This window comes from Botrytis deweyae, assembly GCF_014898535.1.
Source record: "Botrytis deweyae strain B1 chromosome Unknown BDEW_017, whole genome shotgun sequence".
Lineage (NCBI taxonomy): Eukaryota > Fungi > Ascomycota > Leotiomycetes > Helotiales > Sclerotiniaceae > Botrytis > Botrytis deweyae.
This window is the reverse complement of record NW_024066224.1, coordinates 538890-560885: the sequence shown is the minus strand read 5'-3', so window position 1 is coordinate 560885 and position 21996 is coordinate 538890. Positions and strand designations below refer to the sequence as shown.

Sequence of the window (21996 nt, the reverse complement as noted above, 5' to 3'; positions counted from 1 at the left end):
GGCGCTGGGGATTGCTTTCGTGGTATTTGTTTTTCTGCGGAGGGGTGAGAGGGGAAAGTGGAGTGGAGCGGGGGAGGATGTGGGGATTGGGAATGGGAATGGAGAGAGGGAGATGGGGATGGGAATGGAACCGGCATATGTGATTGCGATTGGGTATTCTAGGAGTATGAGATGATTGATGGGGGCTGGAAATGGGAGAGGTGTTTGTTGTTTGAGCTCGAGTTCGAGTTAGGGGTTGGGGATGGGGGACTTGTCGGTTGTGAATTTGAAGTCTTTGGAGGTGGGATTGAGACGGAGAGATGAATCAATGATGGATGGATGGATGGATTGGTCATCTCGTGGAATCAAGAGGATTTGTTTCAATCAAAAAATTCGTGGTTGGTTCTATTATGCCTAAACATGTTTTCGGCAGAGCCATCACCGTCCATTATTTCTATCTATAGGTCATCGTATTATGCCTGCCTAGAAGTATTCCAAGGTTCAACTAGAATACGATTATCACAAATTTCAAAATATTTCACAGAACAAAAACTGAAAGATAATAAATGTGGACATGAAACTCAATGCATTATACATGGTAACTCAGCCCCGGTCACCCATTGATCTAAAGACGGAGGGAATCAATACAAACAAGAGAAAACCCATCTATGTAACCGCTTAAATGCCCAAAGAAAACTCAACACCAACATCGATATCACGAGCTAATTTATGTTAGCGTTAATCATCAACGATCATGGATTGAAAGTGAACTTACCCATCTTCACAACCTTTGAGAATTGGACAGCCTTCTCAGCTGCGCTCTGCAAGTCATCAATGGAGAAGATCTTAAGACCAGAATCGTTGATCAACTTGTGTGCAGCTTCCATGTTTGTTCCTTGCAATCTTGCAATAATTGGGATTCTAAGGTTCATGCTCTCAACAGTGCTGATGAGACCTTGAGCAATAGCATCACAACGAACGATACCACCGAAGATGTTAACGAAGATAGCAGTAACCTTGGGGTCGCTGGTGATGAGAGTGAAAGCCTCCTTGATAGCTTGTGGGGTGGCTCCACCTCCAACATCAAGGAAGTTAGCTGGTTCACCACCGTTAAGCTTGATGATATCCATAGTAGCCATAGCAAGACCGGCACCGTTTACCAAACATCCGATGTCACCACCGAGCTTGATGAAGTTAAGACCAGACTCTGCGGCACGGACTTCCTCAGCATCCTCTTGGGTAGTATCGCGCCATTCGAAAACCTCCTTTTGACGGAACTCGGCGTTGTCATCGAAACCAAGCTTAGCATCCATGGCAAGAACCTTGTGATCAGAGGTCTCGGAGAGAGGGTTGATCTCGATTTGAGTAGCATCCTTCTCCATGAAGATCTTGTAAAGTTTTTGAACGGTATCCTTGGCATCCTCGATACATTGCTCACTGAAACCAATATCAGTGACAATCTTTCGTGCGATGTCATCAGTGACACCCTTGTGGATATCAATGTAGGTAGTAGTGATTGCGTTTGGGCTTTCCTTTGCAACAGTCTCGATATCCATTCCACCTTGAGACGAAGAAACGATGACTGGTCCTTGGGAAGCACGATCCATCAAGATAGCAAGGTAGAATTCCCGACGAGCAAACTTGCGCTCGCAGATATAGACAGAGTTGCAAATACGTCCTTGGGCACCGGTTTGCTTGGTGACAAGCTTGTGTCCGATCATTTGGTCTGCAAACATCTTTGCTTCGGTTGGAGAGTAGATAACCCGGACTCCTCCCTTTAACCCATTGTCGAAGGTACCCTTTCCTCTTCCACCTGCAAGAACTTGTGCCTTGATAACCATGTCATCTCCGCCAATCTTCTTTGCAATAGCCTCGGCCTCGGCGGCTGTTTTCGCAACAGATCCATCAGGAACACCAATTCCATACTGTATTCTCGTCAGATTCGTCTCCGCCCGCATGATTATTTCGTACCTTTCTTAACAAATCCGCTGAAAGATACTCGTGAATGCTCAAAGCTCTCTTTTGTTGCGCAGCGCCGACCATGCGGGATGGCATTGAGGCCTAGGATCATGTTAACTTTGTTGATAAGAGACTTTTTTGATATGTGGAAGAATTACCCTGCTTGCCTTCAAGGCAGCTGCCAAAGGTTGGCTTCTAGCTAGCTTGAACATGTTGATATTTATTAAAAGCGGAAGACACAATGCCGTCTTTCTATCGTAACCAGATCTTTTTTTCAGTGATTGTCCTTCCGTCAAACGGGAATTCGCGAAGCTAGTACGGGAAGCGTAACGGACCGATAACGCTACTTTCACGTGGGCTAGGTGGGATAAAAGATAAATCCTTGAAACATTTGAGTTTGAGCCTTGTCAAATTATTTTTATTCTACGAACGAATACTTTAGCCTTGTCAAGTCTTTCAATATTAATAAACTCGTTTTGGTACAACGAATGAACATACGCCGCATTACGCGGTAACGCAGGACGAAGCTACGCAATTAAATCCCCCCGCACGAGGATTCAAATATCGCACGATACAGCCATTCAGAATAGCGCAGCATGGCCAAATTCGCAGATGATCAAACGGAAGCACCTCCACCCAAGAAAGAAACATGGGAGGAATTCAATGCGAAAATGAACCGTATACAAATGGCCCTCGCAAAACGTGAAGCCATTGCGGAAAACATCCTAGCAAAATACCCTGCCGAAAGACGCCGTAAGACGCAGGAAGAAATCGACGCTGAGGATGCCTTGTGGTTTCCTACACCGGCGGGAAATCAACCACTTAATACAGATCCTGCTTTTGCGAAATTCTTGAAGCCGGCTGCGGAGCGGAACCAGAAAACTTTGCGCGATAAAATGCTTCCTTCGAAAGAGTTAAGAGCTAGTAAAGCGAGGGATGCCGAGGAGAAGGCTGCGAGTGCGAAGAGGGCTTTGGCGGATGCTAGTAGTGATGAGGACGAGGGACGAACTGCTCTAGGGAAAGCAAAGAAGCTGAAGACGAAGCACAGCAAGACAAATGGAGGTGAAGATGATAAACCATTAATCAACAAAGCCTTGCTTGCTCAAAATCAGGTTGAAGAAGGAAAAGAACTGGTCAACAAAGCTTTGTTACTCCATCTGGAAGATGCAGATGAAAGCACCGAAGTTACCTCGAAGAAGTCGAAGAAAAAGAAGAGGAAGAAGTCGAAACAAAAGAATGCGCTGGCGGAAGAGGATAATGAGCAGAGTAATTTGGAAGATAAATCGCCTGAGGCTGTTGATCAAATGGATGTGGACGAGGAAGACTTCAATTTATTCCGCAGCAAACCTGTCGATGCGATTCCGAAAGATAATCCACCTACCGATACTGAAAAAGCTTATGAAGGAGATCCTGAGACTGAACAGGCATCAGATGATGAGAGAAAGGCGAGGCAAGAAGCCAAGAAACTTATGAAAGCCCAGAGGAAGAAAGAGAAAAAAGACAAGAGGAGAGAAGAAAGGTCAAAAATGAGTGTCGACACGGAAGACTAACAGTAGCTATCAGGTAAATTGTCTATATTAGGTTTGGGCATACTATTTGATCTGCACCAATATGAACATACTATGATTTTGTTTAGAAGACACCCGAATTTCAACATCATTCTATCTTAATAATCCCCGTCGCATTTTAATTCATCCGTGTCGTATTGTTACATGAAACCCGTAAACCATATACCATACACATAATCATAATTACAAATAATCTAAACCTTTACTTCCGACTCGCTTTCTCTGCATCGCTTCCATATGAAACCTGTCCACTGCCATCCTCTGTCACAACTCTTCCCACACCACCCACGACCTCCCCATTATGTTCTGCCTCCTCGGCCGAAACAACTGGAGGGCCACTAAACTCTTTTCTACCTCTAATTACATACCAAAGAAGACTGATAGAAGCGAAGAAGACAAAAACTACACTCGCGTAATTCATACTCGTAGGAGTGACCGGAATAGCGGTTGGCATGCAGAAAAGAACGATGGCGAGAGTGATCCACTATATAGTCATTGATTAGTAAATTAGCCAGAAGAAAGTATCTGTGATACTCACAACAACGGTGATAGCATTAATAGCAAATCCAAATCTTCCTAACGAAAATGAAGCATGCTTGACTGCCTGTCTTCCCCGAATAAGATTAACCAAAATGGGGATTCCATACGAGACCGACAAACAAATGGTAGCCACACCGGTAAAAGCATTGAAAGCACTGGTGGAGCCAAAATAGATGCATCCGAGCACACAATCTACTACAGTAGAAAGGACAAGGCCCCACAATGGGATATCATATGTAGGATGCACGCGCTTCCAGATACGAGAACCGGGGATAGCTCCATCGCGCGCAAATGCATATGTGCAACGACTTGCAGCGGTCAAGGCGCCAACACCAGCGAAGAAGAGGATACCGAGGATTAGGAACAGAAGTCCGAACCCACCGGCTGCGGAACCAGTGACTGTTTTGAAAATGTAGCCGATGGGTTGACCGTTTAATTGGCCAAGAACTGAAGTTACATCGGGGAGAACGAATAGTAGAGGAACTAAGTAGAGTATTCCAGTAACTCCCGCGGCGAAAACAGATAGAACCATAGCTTTAGGAACTTCTCGCTCGGGATTTTGTACTTCTTCGCACATGGCAGCTACCATTCCGTAGCCGGTTAAGGTGTAGGCGGCTTGAAGGAGACCAACGAACCAGGCCCATCCAGAAGGCCAACCGGATGCCGAAGCATCGAAATGGGCGAAAACAAACTCGGCATCTCGACGATTATTCGCCATTACTAGAAGAGTAATGATGATGATAATAACCGAAGCCGAAGTCCAGTATATACAGATTTTGTTGATCAAATCCAGGTATTTTGCACCGAATACATTTACCGAGAAAGCAATTGCCATAACGGCCCAGAAACATAGGACGGTTTGCCATGCATTGGCCACGAAGTCATCATTAAATATCGAGATGGAACTTAAAATCAATTGTGCACCCTGCCCTCAGATATCAGTATTTCGATCGTTCATACCCCGAGAAGACTTAACATACCGAAAAGTTGATGGACAAAGTTACAGTCCAATTACCCACCAAGGTCAACCATCCCGTGATCCAGGAAACAACAGGAGCATATTTCCTGGTGCTAAGCATAGCAGACCAGTAACTATGTTTCAAAGTGTCAGTCTAGACTTTTCCCAAAGACCTCGGTGTTTCTCGGGGAAGCTCGGCATTGACAAATGTCAACGTCGATATTTTATGAGAGAAAAAAATTGCTTGGTTGTACTTACTATACACCTCCAGCAGTTGGATACACACTGCATATCTCAGCCAGTGAGGCAGCGATAGCAAGTGATATACACGATACGAAGATCCAGCCATATAAAACGGTCACAGATTGACCATCGGTCAGCGAGTAAGCGAGTGTCGTGCTGAGACCGAAAGGAACTGCCATAATAGCGAATGATCTAGTGCTTTAGTCAGTATTGGCCATTGGAGCAAGAGGGGATAACGTGCAGGCCTAGAATACTCATCATACTCAGGGAACGAGGCAATTCAGCCGTGTATCCCATATTAGCCAACGCAGCATCTTGATTTGAAGCCGCCATTGTTATAAAAGTACACAGATACACGCAAACAAAGTGGGAAAATGCTGAAAAGCAACAAAAAGATTGATTAAAAAGATGCTGAGAGGTTGAATCTCTAGCAATCGAGGGAGTTGAAGTATATGGAAGTGTTGATAAAGGGTCAAACACTGGGGACTCCAAAGACCGTGAGATGGCCGAGAGATAGAGAATGGATTGATAACTTATCGATGGTGATAGCGTCTAAATGTCGGGGAAACCCAAAAGTCTTGGGGAAATTTGTCAATGGCAACTGTCACTTACAAGGAACTTGGATCCAGAACTTAATTTGATGAGGAATAACGTAAAAGAATTGTCACACCAAACACCAGCTTTTACCTTCATCCCGTGAAAACCCAAACGCCATTTGTGGCAATGGTTGTCGTAGATAGGTTCTGGCTACTAGGTAGGTGCTAGGCAGGTACACTAAATGTTAATCGTGAAGTATAAAGCAAAGGTATATAAAAAGGGTCTTGAGGGGAAAATCTGGAGAAATCCCACGAGACATATCATGTACTGACCGGTAAGAGCATCAAACGGGAGCGAGGGAAAGGGGGAGGGATACATAGGGTCATCCTCCATCCTTCAGCCCTTCATTACCTACCATACCAAACCTACAAAGGACTCACACGTTGCCAGAAAGCATGCAAATCGGCCGCTAAGACAACCCGGTTGCTCCTCTCGCTCCTCTTGTAGTTTGCCATCTTGTGGTGTGTGCATCGAGCATTGGAACTGCATACTTTCTAGCCGCACAGATATCAGATGGATGGCTCGAGGATGGGAAGTTGGAACGATGAATATTGTTGAATTTGGGGAATCCACATCAAACAATGATATGATTAGATGAACGGGAATTTTATGCATCCTTCTTATATGTTGTCAAAGTGACGTGTTAGAAGTTAACCAATCTAATGAATGAGTATCCATGAAGGGGAAGAAGAAAAATTCGGTGGCATAATTTATAAATGAAGAAGATGTTCGAGAACACAATTTCTGATTTATATTTGTATATCATACTGCCCGCTGTTCAAATAGATTAGATGAAATGTTTGTGTTGCACTTCAAGTTCCTCTCAACCCATTCTTGATTTCCATCTCAATCACGTGTATCGAATCGGCTAAAGTTGCTTGATATATCAAGTTGGATAGGTTCAGATCAGATGCCAATTGTCCCTTGAGAGAAACAAGGGTATCTATTCTTTTCAACGTCACTATCACTACTATATTATAGCTAGCCAATCACTGACATGGCTACTTCCAACATAAATGGTCATGGCGAAAGGCCTTCCGCAGCTGCAAGATTTCCTACAGCTCCCTCAGTCATGACGATGAATGGTAATTTTGCATCTGTTGGCGATGCGCCGACAAATGAACAATATGAACATGGCATACAAGTTATTGATGAGCAGAAGGAATTCAAGTACGCAAAAATCGAGTTGGAAGCTCTACCATGGCTGACAGAATTTGTGTAGTCCCAATCTCAACCCCTATCTTCAATTCACAGATACAGCACACTCTGGCTTCAACTACCATCTTATATCAGTATTCGGGTCACAATCCACGGGAAAGTCTACGCTCCTCAACCATTTGTTTGGCACACAATTCGGGGTAATGTCCGAGAGGGAGAGGAGGCAAACTACAAAAGGAATATGGATGTCAAAGAATAAGAATCAAAACTCTGGCGCTTCTGAATCCGAGACTATGGCCGACAATATTTTGGTTATGGATGTTGAGGGAACAGATGGTAGAGAGCGGGGTGAAGACCAAGACTTTGAAAGAAAAAGTGCTCTCTTTGCTCTAGCCACATCAGAGGTTCTCATTGTAAATATTTGGGAACATCAAGTAGGATTGTACCAGGGCGCAAATATGGGCTTACTCAAAACTGTATTTGAAGTCAACTGTCAACTATTCCTAAAGGACAAGCAGTATGTTTTCTTTTTGGAAGATCATTGACAAATTTAGTAACACTCCACAGATCTACCCCACGATCCCTTCTATTCTTTGTTATTCGAGATCATCTTGGCACCACTCCACTCGCGAACCTCAAAGACACTCTTATTCAGGATCTAACTGCGATTTGGACTTCCCTTTCTAAGCCTGCCGGTCTCGAGAATTCAAAGATCGAAGATTATTTTGATTTCGCTTTCGCAGCTTTACCACACAAGATCTTACAACCAGACAAGTTCGTTACGGAAGTCCAAAAGCTTGGTACAAGATTCAGAGCTGGACATAAATCTACACGAGCCGAAGATGCTGGATTTGAGGGGGGTGTTTTCTTGCCAGAATACCACCGTCGAATTCCCGCAGATGGATTTTCAGTATACGCAGAAGGTGTCTGGGATCAAATCGTGAGTAACAAAGATTTGGATCTTCCTACTCAACAAGAACTTTTGGCACAATTTCGTTGCGATGAGATCTCTCGGGAAGTTTTGATCTCATTCGATGGAAAGATTCAACCACTTGAAGAGAAGCAAGCGGAAGATACCAGGTCAGGCAAACCTACTGTTATCGCGGACTTGGGTGCTACCGGTCAAACGGCTCGCACCAGTACTATCAAGAACTTTGAGACACAAGCTAGCAGGTATCACAAAGGTGTATATGCTTTGAAGCGTACCGAGCTTGAAGGTAAAATCGATACGAGATTAAAGGCATTATACCACGGTCAACTTGTGGCAGCTCATAAATCTGGAGTCGCATCCTTTAGTGATGCCGTTTCGAACGCTGTTAAGCTTGGTCAAAAGAGGGCAGCTTCATATGAATTTGCGGATATTGTGGAACGTGAAAAAGAGGCTGCACTTAAAACTTTCGAGACAGAAGCAAAGAGTCTGTATATTGAAGGATTAGCGTGGACTAATTTCAAGTCACAATACGACCTCTATGAGAAAGATCTCAACGAAGTTAGCGGTAATCTCAGAAAAGAAGAAATGAGACGTCTTGCAACACGAGTTGAGAGATGGGTTAGAACGCGATTGAATGATTCCATTGGACTTGAATTTAACAAACTCGGTTCTGGAAGAGGTGGTAGTGGAGCCCCCGAGACAGGCGAAAAGCCTGCTTCTGAGAAAGACTTGTGGGACAGAATCTGGAAAACTTTCGTTGATACAGTCAAGGAAGCAGAGTCTAAATTCACCGATAGAGCAAAGAGCTTTGATGCTAGTGAGGATGAAATTGAAGTTGGTCTATGGCGTCTTAAAAGAAAGAGTTGGGGTGTTCTCAGAGCCAAGATTGACGAGGAAGTCATGGAAGGCAACATCCTTCTCAAACTTCGAGAAAACTTTGAGGACAAGTTCCGTTATGATGAAGCGGGTGTTCCACGTATATGGCGTCCTTCTGATGATATCGAGGGAATTTATACGAAGGCAAGAGAATCAACTCTTACCCTCATCCCATTATTGTCTAAATTCAAGCTTTCGGAAACATCATCACTTCCCGAACTATCTGAATGGATTGGTAGCACCCCAGCTAGTGTCGATCCTAAGGATGAAGAAGATCTCACTCCTATTGGTGGTGTGGATGAGGAAGAAGGAAAGAGTCTCGAAGAGGAAATGACGGTTCTGAGTGAAGCTAAACGTCAAGATCTCGTCGTTAGATTCAAGAAAACTGCGGATGGTGTATACGTTGAAGCTAAACGTAGTGCTATTGGTGGAGTGGCTCAAGTTCCGTTGTATTTCTATGGTCTTTTGTTGGCTTTGGGTTGGAATGAAATTGTTGCTGGTATGTTCTATTTCCCCCTTTCCTTTAAAAATTTGAATCAAATCATGAACTAACAATTATCTCTAGTTCTCCGTAACCCAATTTACTTCATCTTCCTCATTCTCTGTGGTATCGCTGGATATGTCACTTACACGCTTAATCTCTGGGGTCCAATCATCCGCATGATGAACGCGGCTAGTACTCAAGGAATCGAAATTGGAAAGGAGAAATTGAGAGAATTTTTGAAGGATAATGAGATGGGGAGACAGGCTTTGGGCATGCAGGGAAGAGATCACGGGGATAGTGATGGGATTAGTTTGAATACTTTGGATAGTAGGGGAAAGAGGGCTAGTAGGGAGGAGGAGGAGGAAGAGGAGATTTAAAGGGATGAACTGTGGTGGGATTGTGGGAGGTGCGGAGGGGGGGAGGGTGGTGTATATTCGATGTAGTGTAGTTAGTGTGGGGTGGAGATGTGGTGGTATAGAAATTCATAAAAGTTTGGTGTGGTAACGTTGTTGTTTTATAGCGAGTGGGTGCTTGGGTGATTGGATCGTGTGGATGGTGGTTTTCTCAAAAATTATTAAATAAACCTTGGAAGGTTGGGTCTTTTTCTTGGAAGTAGTCGTGTTGATGCAGGGGATGGATGGGATGGATGGCATGGGATGGCATCAATAATGACAATTATATTGGATGATACCTTTTCTATATTTCTTCTCTCTCACGTCTTTTCTCATAACAAACAGTCAGTCAGTCAGTCAGTCAGTCAGTAGTAAGTATAACTAACATACTTTTAAACACCTACCTACCTACCTACCTACCAATATCTACATAATTGTGAACCCTGCCCCCCCCCCCCCCTTCTCCTAAAAAAGGTAGGGAAAATTAACTACTTTTTTGAGGGAGTGAGGGGTGAGGAATGGATTGGAATGGATTGGAATGGATTGGAATGGATTGTAGGAAGGATTGTAGGAAGGATTATAGAAAGGATTATAGGAAGGATTGTAGGAAGGATTGTAAAAAGGATTGTAAAAAAGATTGTAGAAAGGATTGTAAAAAGGATTATAGAAAGGATTGTAGAAAGGATTATAGGAAGGATTGTAGAAAGAATTATAGGAAGGATTGTAGGAAGGATTGTAGAAAGGATTGTAGGAAGGATTGTAGGAAGGATTGTAGAAAGGATTGTAGGAAGGATTGTAGGAAGGATTGTAGGAAGGATTGTAGGAAAGATTGTAGGAAGGATTGTAGAAAGGATTGTAGAAAGGATTATAAAAAGGATTGTAAAAAGAATTATAGAAAGGATTGTAAAAAGGATTATAAAAAGAATTATAGAAAGGATTATAAAAAGGATTATAAAAAGGATTGTAGAAAGAATTGTAGAAAGGATTATAAAAAGAATTATAAAAGGATTATAGAAAGAATTATAAAAAGAATTGTAAGAAGGATTATAGGAAGGATTGTAGGAAGGATTGTAGGAAGAATGTATGTATATGTATATGTATATATGTATATGTATATATGTATATATGTATATATGTATATATGTATTATTATTATCTTGTATAACTACTTATGAGTAGGTAGGTAGGTAGGTAGGTAGGTAGGTAGGTAGGTAGGTAGGTAGGTAGGTAGGTAGGTAGGTAGGTAGGTAGGTAGGTAGGTAGGTATAGGTATAGGTAGGCACCTAGTAAGGTATCCAGGTATCTAGGTATCTCATGAACGCAACAAACAAACAAACAAACGCCCACCCTCTCGTTCCAGAGTGCTATACATTTTTCCCCTTCTCCCCTTTATTTATTTCTTCTATTTCGTTCTTTTCATCAACTTTTTCCCCGCTTTTTGTTAAAAAACATAAAAATAAAAAATCCCAAAAGAAAATCTACAAAAACCATCTAAACTCCTCCACGCTCGGCCCATCCCTCAACAACTCAGTCGGCGTCTCGCCAATATCTAATTTGCGTCCGAGTTTGGCGTCGCGGCGTCGATTGTCAAAAATCATGTAGAGTGCGAGGGAAGTGCTGAGGATGACGCCCATGCCGCCAAAGGCGGCGGTGGTGGCGAGGGCGGGGATGTATCTGGGGTGGGGGTTAGGATGAGGGAGTTTGGTGTGTGAAGCGGGAGGGGAAGACTTACTTTGGAGCATCTTTGTTCAGGAAGATGTTTGAGGAGACTAATCCCATGAGATTGCTGAGCGGGACGCCCACGCTGCTCATGACGACGCGACGGCCTTCGTGTGGGATGTTGTTGTTGTACCAGGTGCTGAGGAGGACGCTGGGGGCGGCGGTTCCCCAGCACATCATGAAGGTGGCGAAATAGGCGACGTGGAGTTGGGAGGTGACGTCGATGGAGACGTAGATGAGGAAGCCGATGAAGGTGAAGAGGAAACCGAGCGCGATGAAGGGACCGCGTCGGCGGGTGTAGTCTGACGAGAAGGCGAGGATGAGGAGCATGACTGCGCCGGAGACATTGGGGGCGACGGTGTAGAGGTTGGTTTTGATGGTGGAGTAGCCGAGACGGGCGACGATTTGGGGGAGGAAGAGGTTGACGGATTGGAGGGGGACGCCGAGACAGATTTCGATGGCGAGGAAGGCGTAGGTGGAGGGTTGTTTGAAGATGGCGAGGGAGTCGTGGAGGTGGAATTCTTCGTTGACGATGGAGGAGGAGTCGACTTGGATGCGGTGGTAGGCGAGGGTGCGTTCGGATTCGGTGAGGAATTTGGCCGTCGCGGCCGAGGCGGGGAGGTAGAAGAAGGCGAAGAAGGCGAAGAGGAGGGTGGCGCTGCCTTCGATGAGGAAGAGGTATCGCCAGGGGTAGAGAGGGGTGTTGGTAATTTGGAAACATCCGACGGCGAGGAGACCGGAGAATGCAGAGGCGATGTTACTAGCTGCGTAGAAGATGGCGAGGCGACGAGCGAGTTCTCCACGACGGTAGAAGGTGGTGAGGTAGTAGATTACGAGGGGGAAGAAGGCGGATTCGGACATGCCGAGGAACCATCTGAGAGTCATCATACCGCCGAAGTTTTGAGCTGCGACTGTGGAAAGAGATTAGTTTGGTATTGTTGGAGGGTTGAACGATATGATCTACCTCCGAGAATGGTGAATGATCCGAAGAACATCATGAGGATGGGTAGGACTGTTGCAGGTCCATACTTCTTTCCAAGCATAGCCTATGGGATGTTAGAATTTTGTTGATGGATAAACGACGATAGAGCACATTTGAAGCCCCTTTAACTCTCCATAGACTGTTCAGATCCCACTTGGATAAATGAACTTATATCGGAAGCATTCAATCAACTCAGACATTGACACTAGGCCAACAGCCGAACCCCCAAAGTACTTAGATGACAAAAAGTAAAACCCAGAAAAACTCACAATAGGAAGTGCGCATAACACATAAGGTATATAAAATACACTCAAGATAATATTGTACTGATTACTCTTGAAGCCCAAATCCTTTTCCATGCCATCCGTTTTTGCATTTCCCAAATTTCCCTTGTCAAGCGAGTTGAACAGGTACATGCAAGCTAGCACGGGCAGCAAACGGAAATCGAACTTTCGACACAGAGCCCTCTCTGCTTGGTGATCGAAGACATATGCGGATTCGGAAGCGAGACCGAGTTTGGATTCGGGGTCGTCGATCTTTTGGGTGACGCCGGGGGTTACTTTCACGTCGCCGTTTTCGGATAGCGAACTTCGGGAGCGGGATTTGTGGAGGGACATTTTGGATTTGGAGAGGAGGTGGGTTCAGAGTGGGTGGTCGGAGGGGAGTGAGAAGAGAGAATGGATTGGATATCCGGTGCCAATGGTATCTAGACAGTACGTGTTGGTGATGGCCACTACTTGGAGATAGAAATATAAGAAGAGCTTCTCCGTGCCAAAGATCTGTAGAGATAGAGAGACTGGATGATGGCACGCACGCGAAAATCGAGAGATGTAAATGGAGAAACAGGACACACTTGGACAGAAGAACTCAACACCCTACCTACCTACCTACATATTATATATATACATCTCATACGATAATAGCAAAGGCAAACGTCTAATTCCTTATCCCTTATCAAGAAAACTATTTCCGACAAAATTACTGTTCGCCATCTCAGCAGCACAACCTTACACCAGAAACACCTCTCCCGTCTGTCTCCATAAACTTTTTTCGAACGATTCTTATCGCAAGGCCAATGGCCCCATGTCTTCCGAACGTTCGTCCCCATCCCCTTGAAAAGCACGACGAGAACCAATCAGATAACTCCCACCACAAGGAAGATTGCGGAGGCACGAACGGAGAAATTGTTTATCTAACATTTAGCGTGTCTGAGATGCATTTTCGCGAAGTCACCCCGCGTATTTTGATATGAGGGTGGGAGATAAGGGGATGAAGAAATGAAGCTATCAGGTGAAAAATTGTGTAAGGGATTATCTTTTGATAAGGTTGGTAAGGTTATGTGATGGAATGGAATGTCATGTCATGTGATCAATGTACTTACATTAAAGAATCATGAAATGTATACCAGGGACTAACTCCTTAGATAGATATTATTTAATCTTTTGATACTCGAGTACTGTAAACATTGAATTTGTTTTCAGTACTATAGTAACATAGAAGCACAATGGAATGGTAAGCATTCGAGGAAGTGAGATGCGTGTGTGAGTATATACATCTTCTTCATAGCTGCTACGTGACTATATTAATCGATCTATAAACCTCTCAGATAATAATCCAATAGAAAACTCGATACTACATCCTACATCACCTAATAAGTCTTGGAGAAGATACTCGGTCCTCCCATTCTTCATGGGGGCAAGCCCCCAAACCCCCATAGCTCGCTGCGCTCGAACTCATTACTTTACAGTACTTGTACACCATGTCCCACACCGTGCACCCAGCACCCACCCTCGAGCCACCCAATCTGAAGAACTCACGTTTTGCCCATCATATCCAATCTCCAATGCAACGAACCCCCATATTTTTCAATATTCGATCGGAGAAAGAAAGAAAACGTCCGATAGGCGGGATGTGAGACATGCTGGTGGTACACGTGATGTGATTGTGCTAGGTACCTAGATAGATGTGTGCGAATGACGTCAATAGATTTGATCTGGTATGCAGTTGACCGTCACTTCGCCGTTGAGACCTAGGGCTGAGAGATTGTGGAGTGAGCAGAGAGGAGAGGGAGAGATGGAGAGAAGAAGAGAAGAGACGAGAAGAGGAGAGAAAATTCGATGTTTATTTAGTAAGCAATACTATCTACTATGTATGCATACCTGCAGTACTGGATGTTACCTACCATACAGACTACAGTCTGTACATTAATCAAATCCAGAGCGAAGCGAAGAAGCCTCCACGGCAGTGGCCCAGCGGAGCGTCATTCAATTTAGGAACTGGGTATTTCACGGAAAATAATGAATGATTTTGTCTCTTGATCGAAATCAAATCCTTTGATATATTAATAATTCTGGGGATTCCCCATTTCCAATTTCGTGATTGATTACAAGATGGGATGAGATGGAATGTAGAAAAGAGGCTAATCTCCATTGTGTGACATGGAAATTCGAATAGATGATGTTACAAGACATTTTGTATGCTGTACTCGAGTATTTCTTCACGGTTGATGGTCTAGACTTTTGGATCATCGGTTTCTTGTGAGATTTGTGAGATGGTATCTATTGGAAATGGAATGATTGTTGAACAGGTGATGGATGGATCTGATGATTGAGGAATTCTTGACGAGGATTTTCGTGGAATATGGATGGAGAAACTGCTGATCAGTAATAATAAGTGAGTACGTAGTGGGAATATCATGAGAGGAATAAGCTGGCTGTGGGGATCATATGATTGAGGGAAGGAAGAGGGAGAGAGAAAGAGAAAGAGAAAGAGAGATACTAGATAGAGAGGCGAGGGGGCGTAAGAGGGAAATCGGAGTTAAGACTTGTTTTCTGTCTTATTACTTGGATACTTGAATTGGTGGATGGGTATTTATTTATTAATGGAATGGAATGGACTTTTGCCTCCGTATCAATCAACTCGTCTTGATCTGATATTCTGTGTCCCGTATTCTGTCTTGAATAGTCTTTACTCTTCGGTCTCCTGTTCGGTCCGCTGTTCGGTCTATAAAGGGGGTTTGTTATTAACACACGATGACCAAGTAAAGTAAAACAAATGACGTACTGGAAGATAACAAAGACAAGAAAGCCTTTGTAATCAGCAGGATGCAGGATGTTGGGATTGGTGAATACTGTAGTTTATTGTCTTCGAATATGTTGGGGATGAAGACTTTGAAAGTATTGGATTTGAGGAATGTTGTTGTCTAATGTGATTTTGGGATGATGGGATATATCCATATACAGTGTACTGTACTGTATGTACTCGAATAGAGAGAGAGAGAGAGAGAGGGCTGTATATACAGAATATAGAAATGGTGAGGATTGGATTTACTGATTGATGTACGAGGTAGGTAGTGATGTGCAGCCGATGACCCTGGACGAGTTGAATGGCCACATCTAGATGGCATTATAGATAGCCCTGGAAGTACTCTGTACATACCTAGAGACATGCTCCGGATAGTGAAAAGCGATGAGTGTCAAGTTCTCCACTGCTACTTCTACTCTACATTGTATCGACGAGTACGAGGGCGTGTTTTTGATGAGGGCCCGGGTTGAATTTAAGCGAATTTCCTCACCAAAAGTATACTTTATTCCCTATTTTTATAAATAAAATATAATTCGAATATTCATTATATAATCTTGAAATCTGAAATATATTTAAAAATTTAATAAATATTTATTTTTATATCAATTTTATTAAATTTGATTAGACATTAATTGATAAATCTTATATAGAATTTTAACTCTTAAAATAAACATTATTTTATATAACAATTTTAAATCCTAATAATTCTATATAGATTTTAATTATATTGAAAAATGCTATAAAAAATCTAAAATTATATTATAAAATTTCAAATATATAATAATATTAATTAAATTTGATATTGAATTCTAAAGTAAGTGATTTTTGGTGTGAAAAGTGCTTGCACACAGATCCGGGCCCTTATCAAAAACACGCCCTCGTAGGTAGACAGTAGTTCTTCCAAGACGAAATATCGATAATATACTCGTACAAACCAATCTATAGCCCGTACTGGGCCAAGGAAAAGAAAAGATTAGAAATCCGAAACCACCAACCCTTCTAGAACAATTGTTATTTATTTAACTTTTTGACCAATGTCTACTCGTAGCTAGCAGGTAGATACTAGACTAGGTAGTAGGTAGGCGCTTTGCATTCACTCCATCGTCATCTTTCCCAAATCAAGTACGTACTACCTACCTACCCAGTAGTCTATAGCCCCCCCTTTTCTTCTCTTCTTCATTCTCATCTCGTTTCTCTTTGGCTATAAAACGAAGATACGGAGTAGAATAGAGGGAGATAGATACCCAGGGACATAGAGATTATGCGTGTGTATATATGTTGTATATACCAATATATATATATATTATATCTACTGATGATCAAATAATGCTTTATACTGAGGTTTCCAATTCAATCTCTCTTCCCTCTGGCTTTCTGGATTCTCTAATCTCCAATCTCCAATCTCCAATTCGTACCCATCAGCTCCCCCATTCAACGGAATCTAAGCCGTCCGACCCTTGATTTTTCTTGAATGATCTGCACTCAATAACATCGTCATCAACACTGTCCGTCACCATTAGAAATGTAGAAAAGCATAAGAAAAATCAGATTAACCGGAACGAAACTAATCCATCGAGCCAACCAGTTGATATCATCGTTCTGACCCATGCAGGTCCAATATCTGACCCTCCTCTATTCCGAATCGGTAGCATAAACTTGCTGATCTCCCTCTCGCAACCTTTCTCATGCTTCCCTTTACTCAAATAAATTAACAATTAACCACAAACTCGAGTCTTCCAAGCACTCCAAAGCATTCAACGAAAGCACTTACGCAGTCATATGAGAGGAGAAGAGAAGGGAAGAATTAGATATCGAAACACATCTACAGTCCTTGGGTAACCAACTACCTCCCAGAGTCCCTACCTACCTACTTACCTACCTATTCACGACCAGCGAGAATCTATCATATTATACCATCACATCATCCCATACCATCTCATACCGTATCATCCACCTCATCCACCGGTCCACTCGCTCGGCCACTCACGACAACTCACGACAATTACTACAACTCCAACAACTCCATCGTACATATTACCTACATACACACCTACATACACACACACATACACACATACATACATACATACATAAGACATACACACACACATTCACACATACTACATCTAACTTAAAACTCAACTTTCAAACCCACCCACCACCATCCAAGTGACAGCACCCCTCTAGTCAGAAAAAAGGAAAAAAAAAGAAAAACCCTGAATTGAATACCATCAGCCTTCTTTCTTTCTTTCTTTCTTTCTTACTTACTTACTTACTTTCTTTCTCTCCTTCCCTCTTATTTGCCTTTGCCTTAATTCTCTACCTATTACGGATCATTCGCCCCAAAAAGTCAATGATCCCCGTCTCAAGTCCGTCATCGAATCCTATAGCCCTATCTCTTCCACTTCTTTCGCCCATTTCGAAATCTTAACTCACACACGTCCCAAAGGAGAAGGATATTGTTTCAGGAAAGGATATACGAACAAACAAGCGATCAAGATACCAAGCAAGCATTGAGAGAGTAATCAAGAAACCTTCTTTCGACTTTATTATTAGATTTGCTGTCATCCGTTGTCATCTGCGCAAAGTCAACCACGATCCACCTTCAAACCGTCGGTCAATTTACGAGTACCACGATCACCCTGCCGCACCAAATTCGATAATTACAAACCTCATTTCAAGAACCGCATTTCCACTCTACGTCGCAGTAAATAGAAACGATGGCAATTACGTCCGAATAATATACACTTGGTTATTTGGTAAACAGAGTCAGTCGCCCACGGAGGGAAGGAATATTATTGTAACAAAAAGGATAAAGCTTTTGCGCCTCAAATTCAAATGGTTGTCAAAGCCGCAACGAGACCTTCACCCAGGTCTTCTCAGTCACATCCACATCCACATTCACATTCGCATTCGCATTCGCAATCACATAGAACCGCTACAAATCCATCTGCCACGAGCCCAACAATGAGTCCAGCAACAGGGAGAATACCTGCATCCGTAGGGCAAACTCTGCCGCCTACTTCCGCCTTACGATCCCCAGGTATTCAAGCCGAGCAAGTTCGGAGTGCCAGTCCAAATTACTTCGGTCTCATTGTTGAGCCGTCAAGTAATCCTAGAGAAACCAACGCCCTACCCAAAGCAAATTGGAGTCCTACCACGTCTTCCATAGTGAGTCCAATATCCGACTTATACCCATGATGAAGTCATTTCTAATTTTGGATCTCTTTAGTTCTCATTTGGTGGTGCCACACCAGAACATATACCTATAAACTCAAATCCTGAATTTGAGGCTTTCAAAAAGCAATCTGAATCTAACAACAGATTCAATCTGAGTCATGGGGGCCTGGCAAATTTCTCAATGTCTCCGGGTCCTTCCTTACTACGTCCCAAGAACGACAAAAAACCCTCCAAAGTCGATGCACACGATAGACCTCCGTCACCTAGATCCATTCCAAGAAATAGGGATGCACCATCTGATGTTGATAGTGGAGCGGATTCAGCATATGTATCTTCGTCTGAACGAGTCCCTACTTCCTCCACAAACCCTCCTTCATTCTTCGAATTCCCACGCCAAATGTCACCTGCCAGTTTTTCAACTTCAATGTCACCCGTGCAAAGAAACAACCTCTCACATCTAGACGAAAGACACCCTAGACTTTCCTTACCTCAAAATAAAGCAGATTCTCCATCGCCACGAGTACCACAACCGCGTCAACACCAGCGAGCGGACACACTCCCGTCGATGTTAGAAGATGGGCCAGCCATGATTACGCCAGCACAGTTGAAGGAAATGATGGATCGTTGTCCCTCGATAGAATTATTGCTACTCGACTGCCGAACTTTTAGCATCTTCTCACAATCAAGAATTGGAAATGCCCTCAATTTATGCATACCTACAACCTTGTTAAAACGGCCTTCATTCAATCTTCAGAAGCTTCAAGATACTTTTACAAACGAGGAAGATAAAACCAGATTTTCAAAATGGAGGCAAGCTAAATATATCGTTGCTTATGACAATAGATCTTCAGATAAAAAAGATGCAGCACTCGCTATTAATACCCTGAAAAAGTTCACCAATGAAGGCTGGAACGGAGCAAGATATATATTGAAAGGTGGATTCGAAACCTTTGCTCAAAATTTCCCAAGGTCAGTTGACCGGGGTTCAACACAATCCTCGCAGCCATCCCGAATCAACCTGACGCTTGGAACGACATTGCCTGGAGTTGCACCAGTAGCCGGTGGATGTGCCATGCCAGCAACAAAGAATGCAGCAAATCCATTTTTTGGCAATATTCGACAGAATCAAGATCTCATGGATGGTGTTGGTCAGAGAGATATTGCAGTCCCGGAGGATCTGGCGAGAGACCCATCTGCTATGAGTGTTGTTCCGAGGTGGTTATCAAAGGCTGCAAAGAAAGAAGATCATGGCAAGATCGTTTCAGACAGATTTCTTCATATTGAGCAAGCAGAGTTGGCAAGGATGACAAAAGCATTGACACAAGGCGTTCGATACGGAAATGGGCCAGAAGCCTCTAATAATTCCAATGATGTTCAGATAGCTGGTGTTGAGAAGGGCAGCAAAAACAGATACAACAATATTTGGCCGTTCGAGCATGCCAGAGTGAAACTACAAGGTCGTACAGAAGGCACGTGTGATTATGTTAACGCAAGTCATATTAAAGCATCAAGGAGTAATAAACGTTACATTGCTTCTCAAGGGCCCTTGCCTGCAACCTTTGAAGTTAGTACTTTCGCTACCCTTATTTCCCTTTTTTGGTACTAACACCTTGTAGGATTTCTGGAGTGTTATTTGGGACCAAGATGTACGAGTCATTGTCATGTTGACTGCGGAAGCAGAGGGGGGACAACTGAAATGCCACTCATATTGGTCTAGTAACGAATATGGTCACCTCAAGCTTAAATTGGTATCCGAAAAGAAAGTTCACCTTGATGCCACTAAGCATCGAAATTCAACCGACAGGCGAGATTCTGGACGAAAGCGCGCAAGTACTACTCAAGTCACACCCCCATCTCCTACAACGGATGATGCTCATGTCATCGTCCGTAAATTTACACTTTCCCATGCCGCCCATCCTTTTACACCAATGCGAGAAATTACACAAGTACATTATTCTTCCTGGCCAGATTTTGCTTCTCCGGCAAAACCCAGTCATTTACTCGCTCTTATACACCTCGCCAATTCTATGCAACGCGCCTCCGCTTCCGTAACCGAAACCCCCCGGTCGGGTGAACCAGAAGGAGAAAATACAAGACCAATGCTTGTACATTGTAGTGCGGGCTGTGGTCGCACGGGAACCTTTTGCACAATTGATTCTGTGATTGATATGTTGAAACGTCAACGCAAAGAACAAAAACATGGTACTACACCTATGGAATTCGACGATTCTAGTACTGGGGATTATATGGGGCGGGGAAGACCGGGGAAGAAAGCGGATATGGATTGGGTTTTTGATCAAGATACCGATTTGGTGGAGAAAACGGTTGAGGATTTTAGAGGACAGAGATTAAGCATGGTACAAAATCTACTGCAGTATGTACTTTGTTACGAAACGGTTTTGGAATGGGTGGCGCAGCAGGTGATGGGGAATGGAAATGGAAATGGAAATGGAAAGGGAGGCGAGGGTTCAAGGGGTATTAGAGATAGAAGTGGTAGTTTGAGTGAGTATCAATATTAAGTAATAAGAAAGTTATGAGAGACTTGATTAATAGAAAGTCGAATGGTGTAGAAACATTATTCTGCTCATGCTTCTTTTTGAACTATATATTTTTTTGGTTTTTGATTCGAGATTCGGGATTCTGGATTTGGGGTTCTAGATTTGGGATTTGGGATTTGTCACGAATCGATGATTATTTGAGAAAATGTATGTATATGTATATGTATATATCTACCTACCTACCTACATACTTCCTACGTACCTAACTACGTACTACATACTACCTAGGTAGGTAGGTAGGGAGGGATCATACGAATATAATGGATGGACGACAATAAATAAATAAACAAACAAACAAATAAACAGATGAGCAAGCGAGTTAGCTTGATGATTTATTTGAGTATGGTATGGTATGGTATGGTATGGTATGGTATGGTATATGTGTATATGTGTATATGTGTATATGTGTATTTATATTTGTTTTTGTTTTTTATATTAAATGAGATGAGGAAGACTGGATGGATGGATGGATGGATGGATGGATAAACGGATAAATGGATTGATGATACTCGTACCGTTGAGGAATTGGATAGTTCATGCATGTACATAGGATAGGGACTGGACTTGAGATATACATACACGCACACATACACGCATACATATGTTTGTTTCCTATACCTTGATCCTGTTTTGGTATCATCTTTTGGTATCGGCGTCGATTTCGATTTACACATCTTTATCTCATCATATTTTCTCTATCCCATACCATTCCTTCCTCATTCCCTCCTCGTACTTCTTCCAACGTATCTTTCTCTCTCTCCATAATTGTACATCATCCATCCATCCAT

The 21996-nt window shown here is 43.0% G+C and overlaps 6 protein-coding genes across 6 annotated transcripts; 3 read left to right on the top strand and 3 right to left on the bottom strand.

Moving 5' to 3' along the window:
• Positions 1-383: 383 nt before the first annotated feature.
• On the bottom strand, positions 384-2388 carry EAE98_007397 (uncharacterized protein). The gene is made up of 4 exons (XM_038955020.1): positions 2097-2388; positions 1951-2040; positions 755-1904; positions 384-701 (listed from the first exon to the last, which is right to left on the bottom strand). The coding sequence occupies exons 1-4, from the start codon at positions 2148-2150 to the stop codon at positions 658-660; spliced, it is 1338 nt and encodes a 445-aa protein (XP_038808670.1). The 5' UTR covers positions 2151-2388; the 3' UTR covers positions 384-657.
• Positions 2389-2534: 146 nt separating this feature from the next.
• On the top strand, positions 2535-3488 carry EAE98_007396 (uncharacterized protein; the record flags this gene model as incomplete). The annotated part of the gene is made up of 1 exon (XM_038955019.1): positions 2535-3488. One exon carries the CDS (start codon positions 2535-2537, stop codon positions 3486-3488), a length of 954 nt encoding a protein of 317 aa, XP_038808669.1.
• A 220-nt stretch (positions 3489-3708) lies between these two features.
• Positions 3709-5580, bottom strand: EAE98_007395 (uncharacterized protein; the record flags this gene model as incomplete). The annotated part of the gene is made up of 5 exons (XM_038955018.1): positions 3709-3990; positions 4045-4971; positions 5027-5138; positions 5263-5439; positions 5489-5580. 5 exons carry the CDS (start codon positions 5578-5580, stop codon positions 3709-3711), a joined length of 1590 nt encoding a protein of 529 aa, XP_038808668.1.
• A 1261-nt stretch (positions 5581-6841) lies between these two features.
• On the top strand, positions 6842-9670 carry EAE98_007394 (uncharacterized protein; the record flags this gene model as incomplete). The annotated part of the gene is made up of 4 exons (XM_038955017.1): positions 6842-7014; positions 7067-7519; positions 7570-9308; positions 9375-9670. 4 exons carry the CDS (start codon positions 6842-6844, stop codon positions 9668-9670), a joined length of 2661 nt encoding a protein of 886 aa, XP_038808667.1.
• A 1493-nt stretch (positions 9671-11163) lies between these two features.
• EAE98_007393 (uncharacterized protein) lies at positions 11164-13003 on the bottom strand (the record flags this gene model as incomplete). The annotated part of the gene is made up of 4 exons (XM_038955016.1): positions 11164-11359; positions 11418-12315; positions 12369-12450; positions 12656-13003. The coding sequence occupies 4 exons, from the start codon at positions 13001-13003 to the stop codon at positions 11164-11166; spliced, it is 1524 nt and encodes a 507-aa protein (XP_038808666.1).
• A 3695-nt stretch (positions 13004-16698) lies between these two features.
• EAE98_007392 (uncharacterized protein) lies at positions 16699-21745 on the top strand. Its single transcript, XM_038955015.1, has 3 exons — positions 16699-18641; positions 18703-20214; positions 20267-21745. The coding sequence occupies exons 1-3, from the start codon at positions 18309-18311 to the stop codon at positions 21167-21169; spliced, it is 2748 nt and encodes a 915-aa protein (XP_038808665.1). The 5' UTR covers positions 16699-18308; the 3' UTR covers positions 21170-21745.
• The last annotated feature ends 251 nt before the right edge of the window (positions 21746-21996 follow it).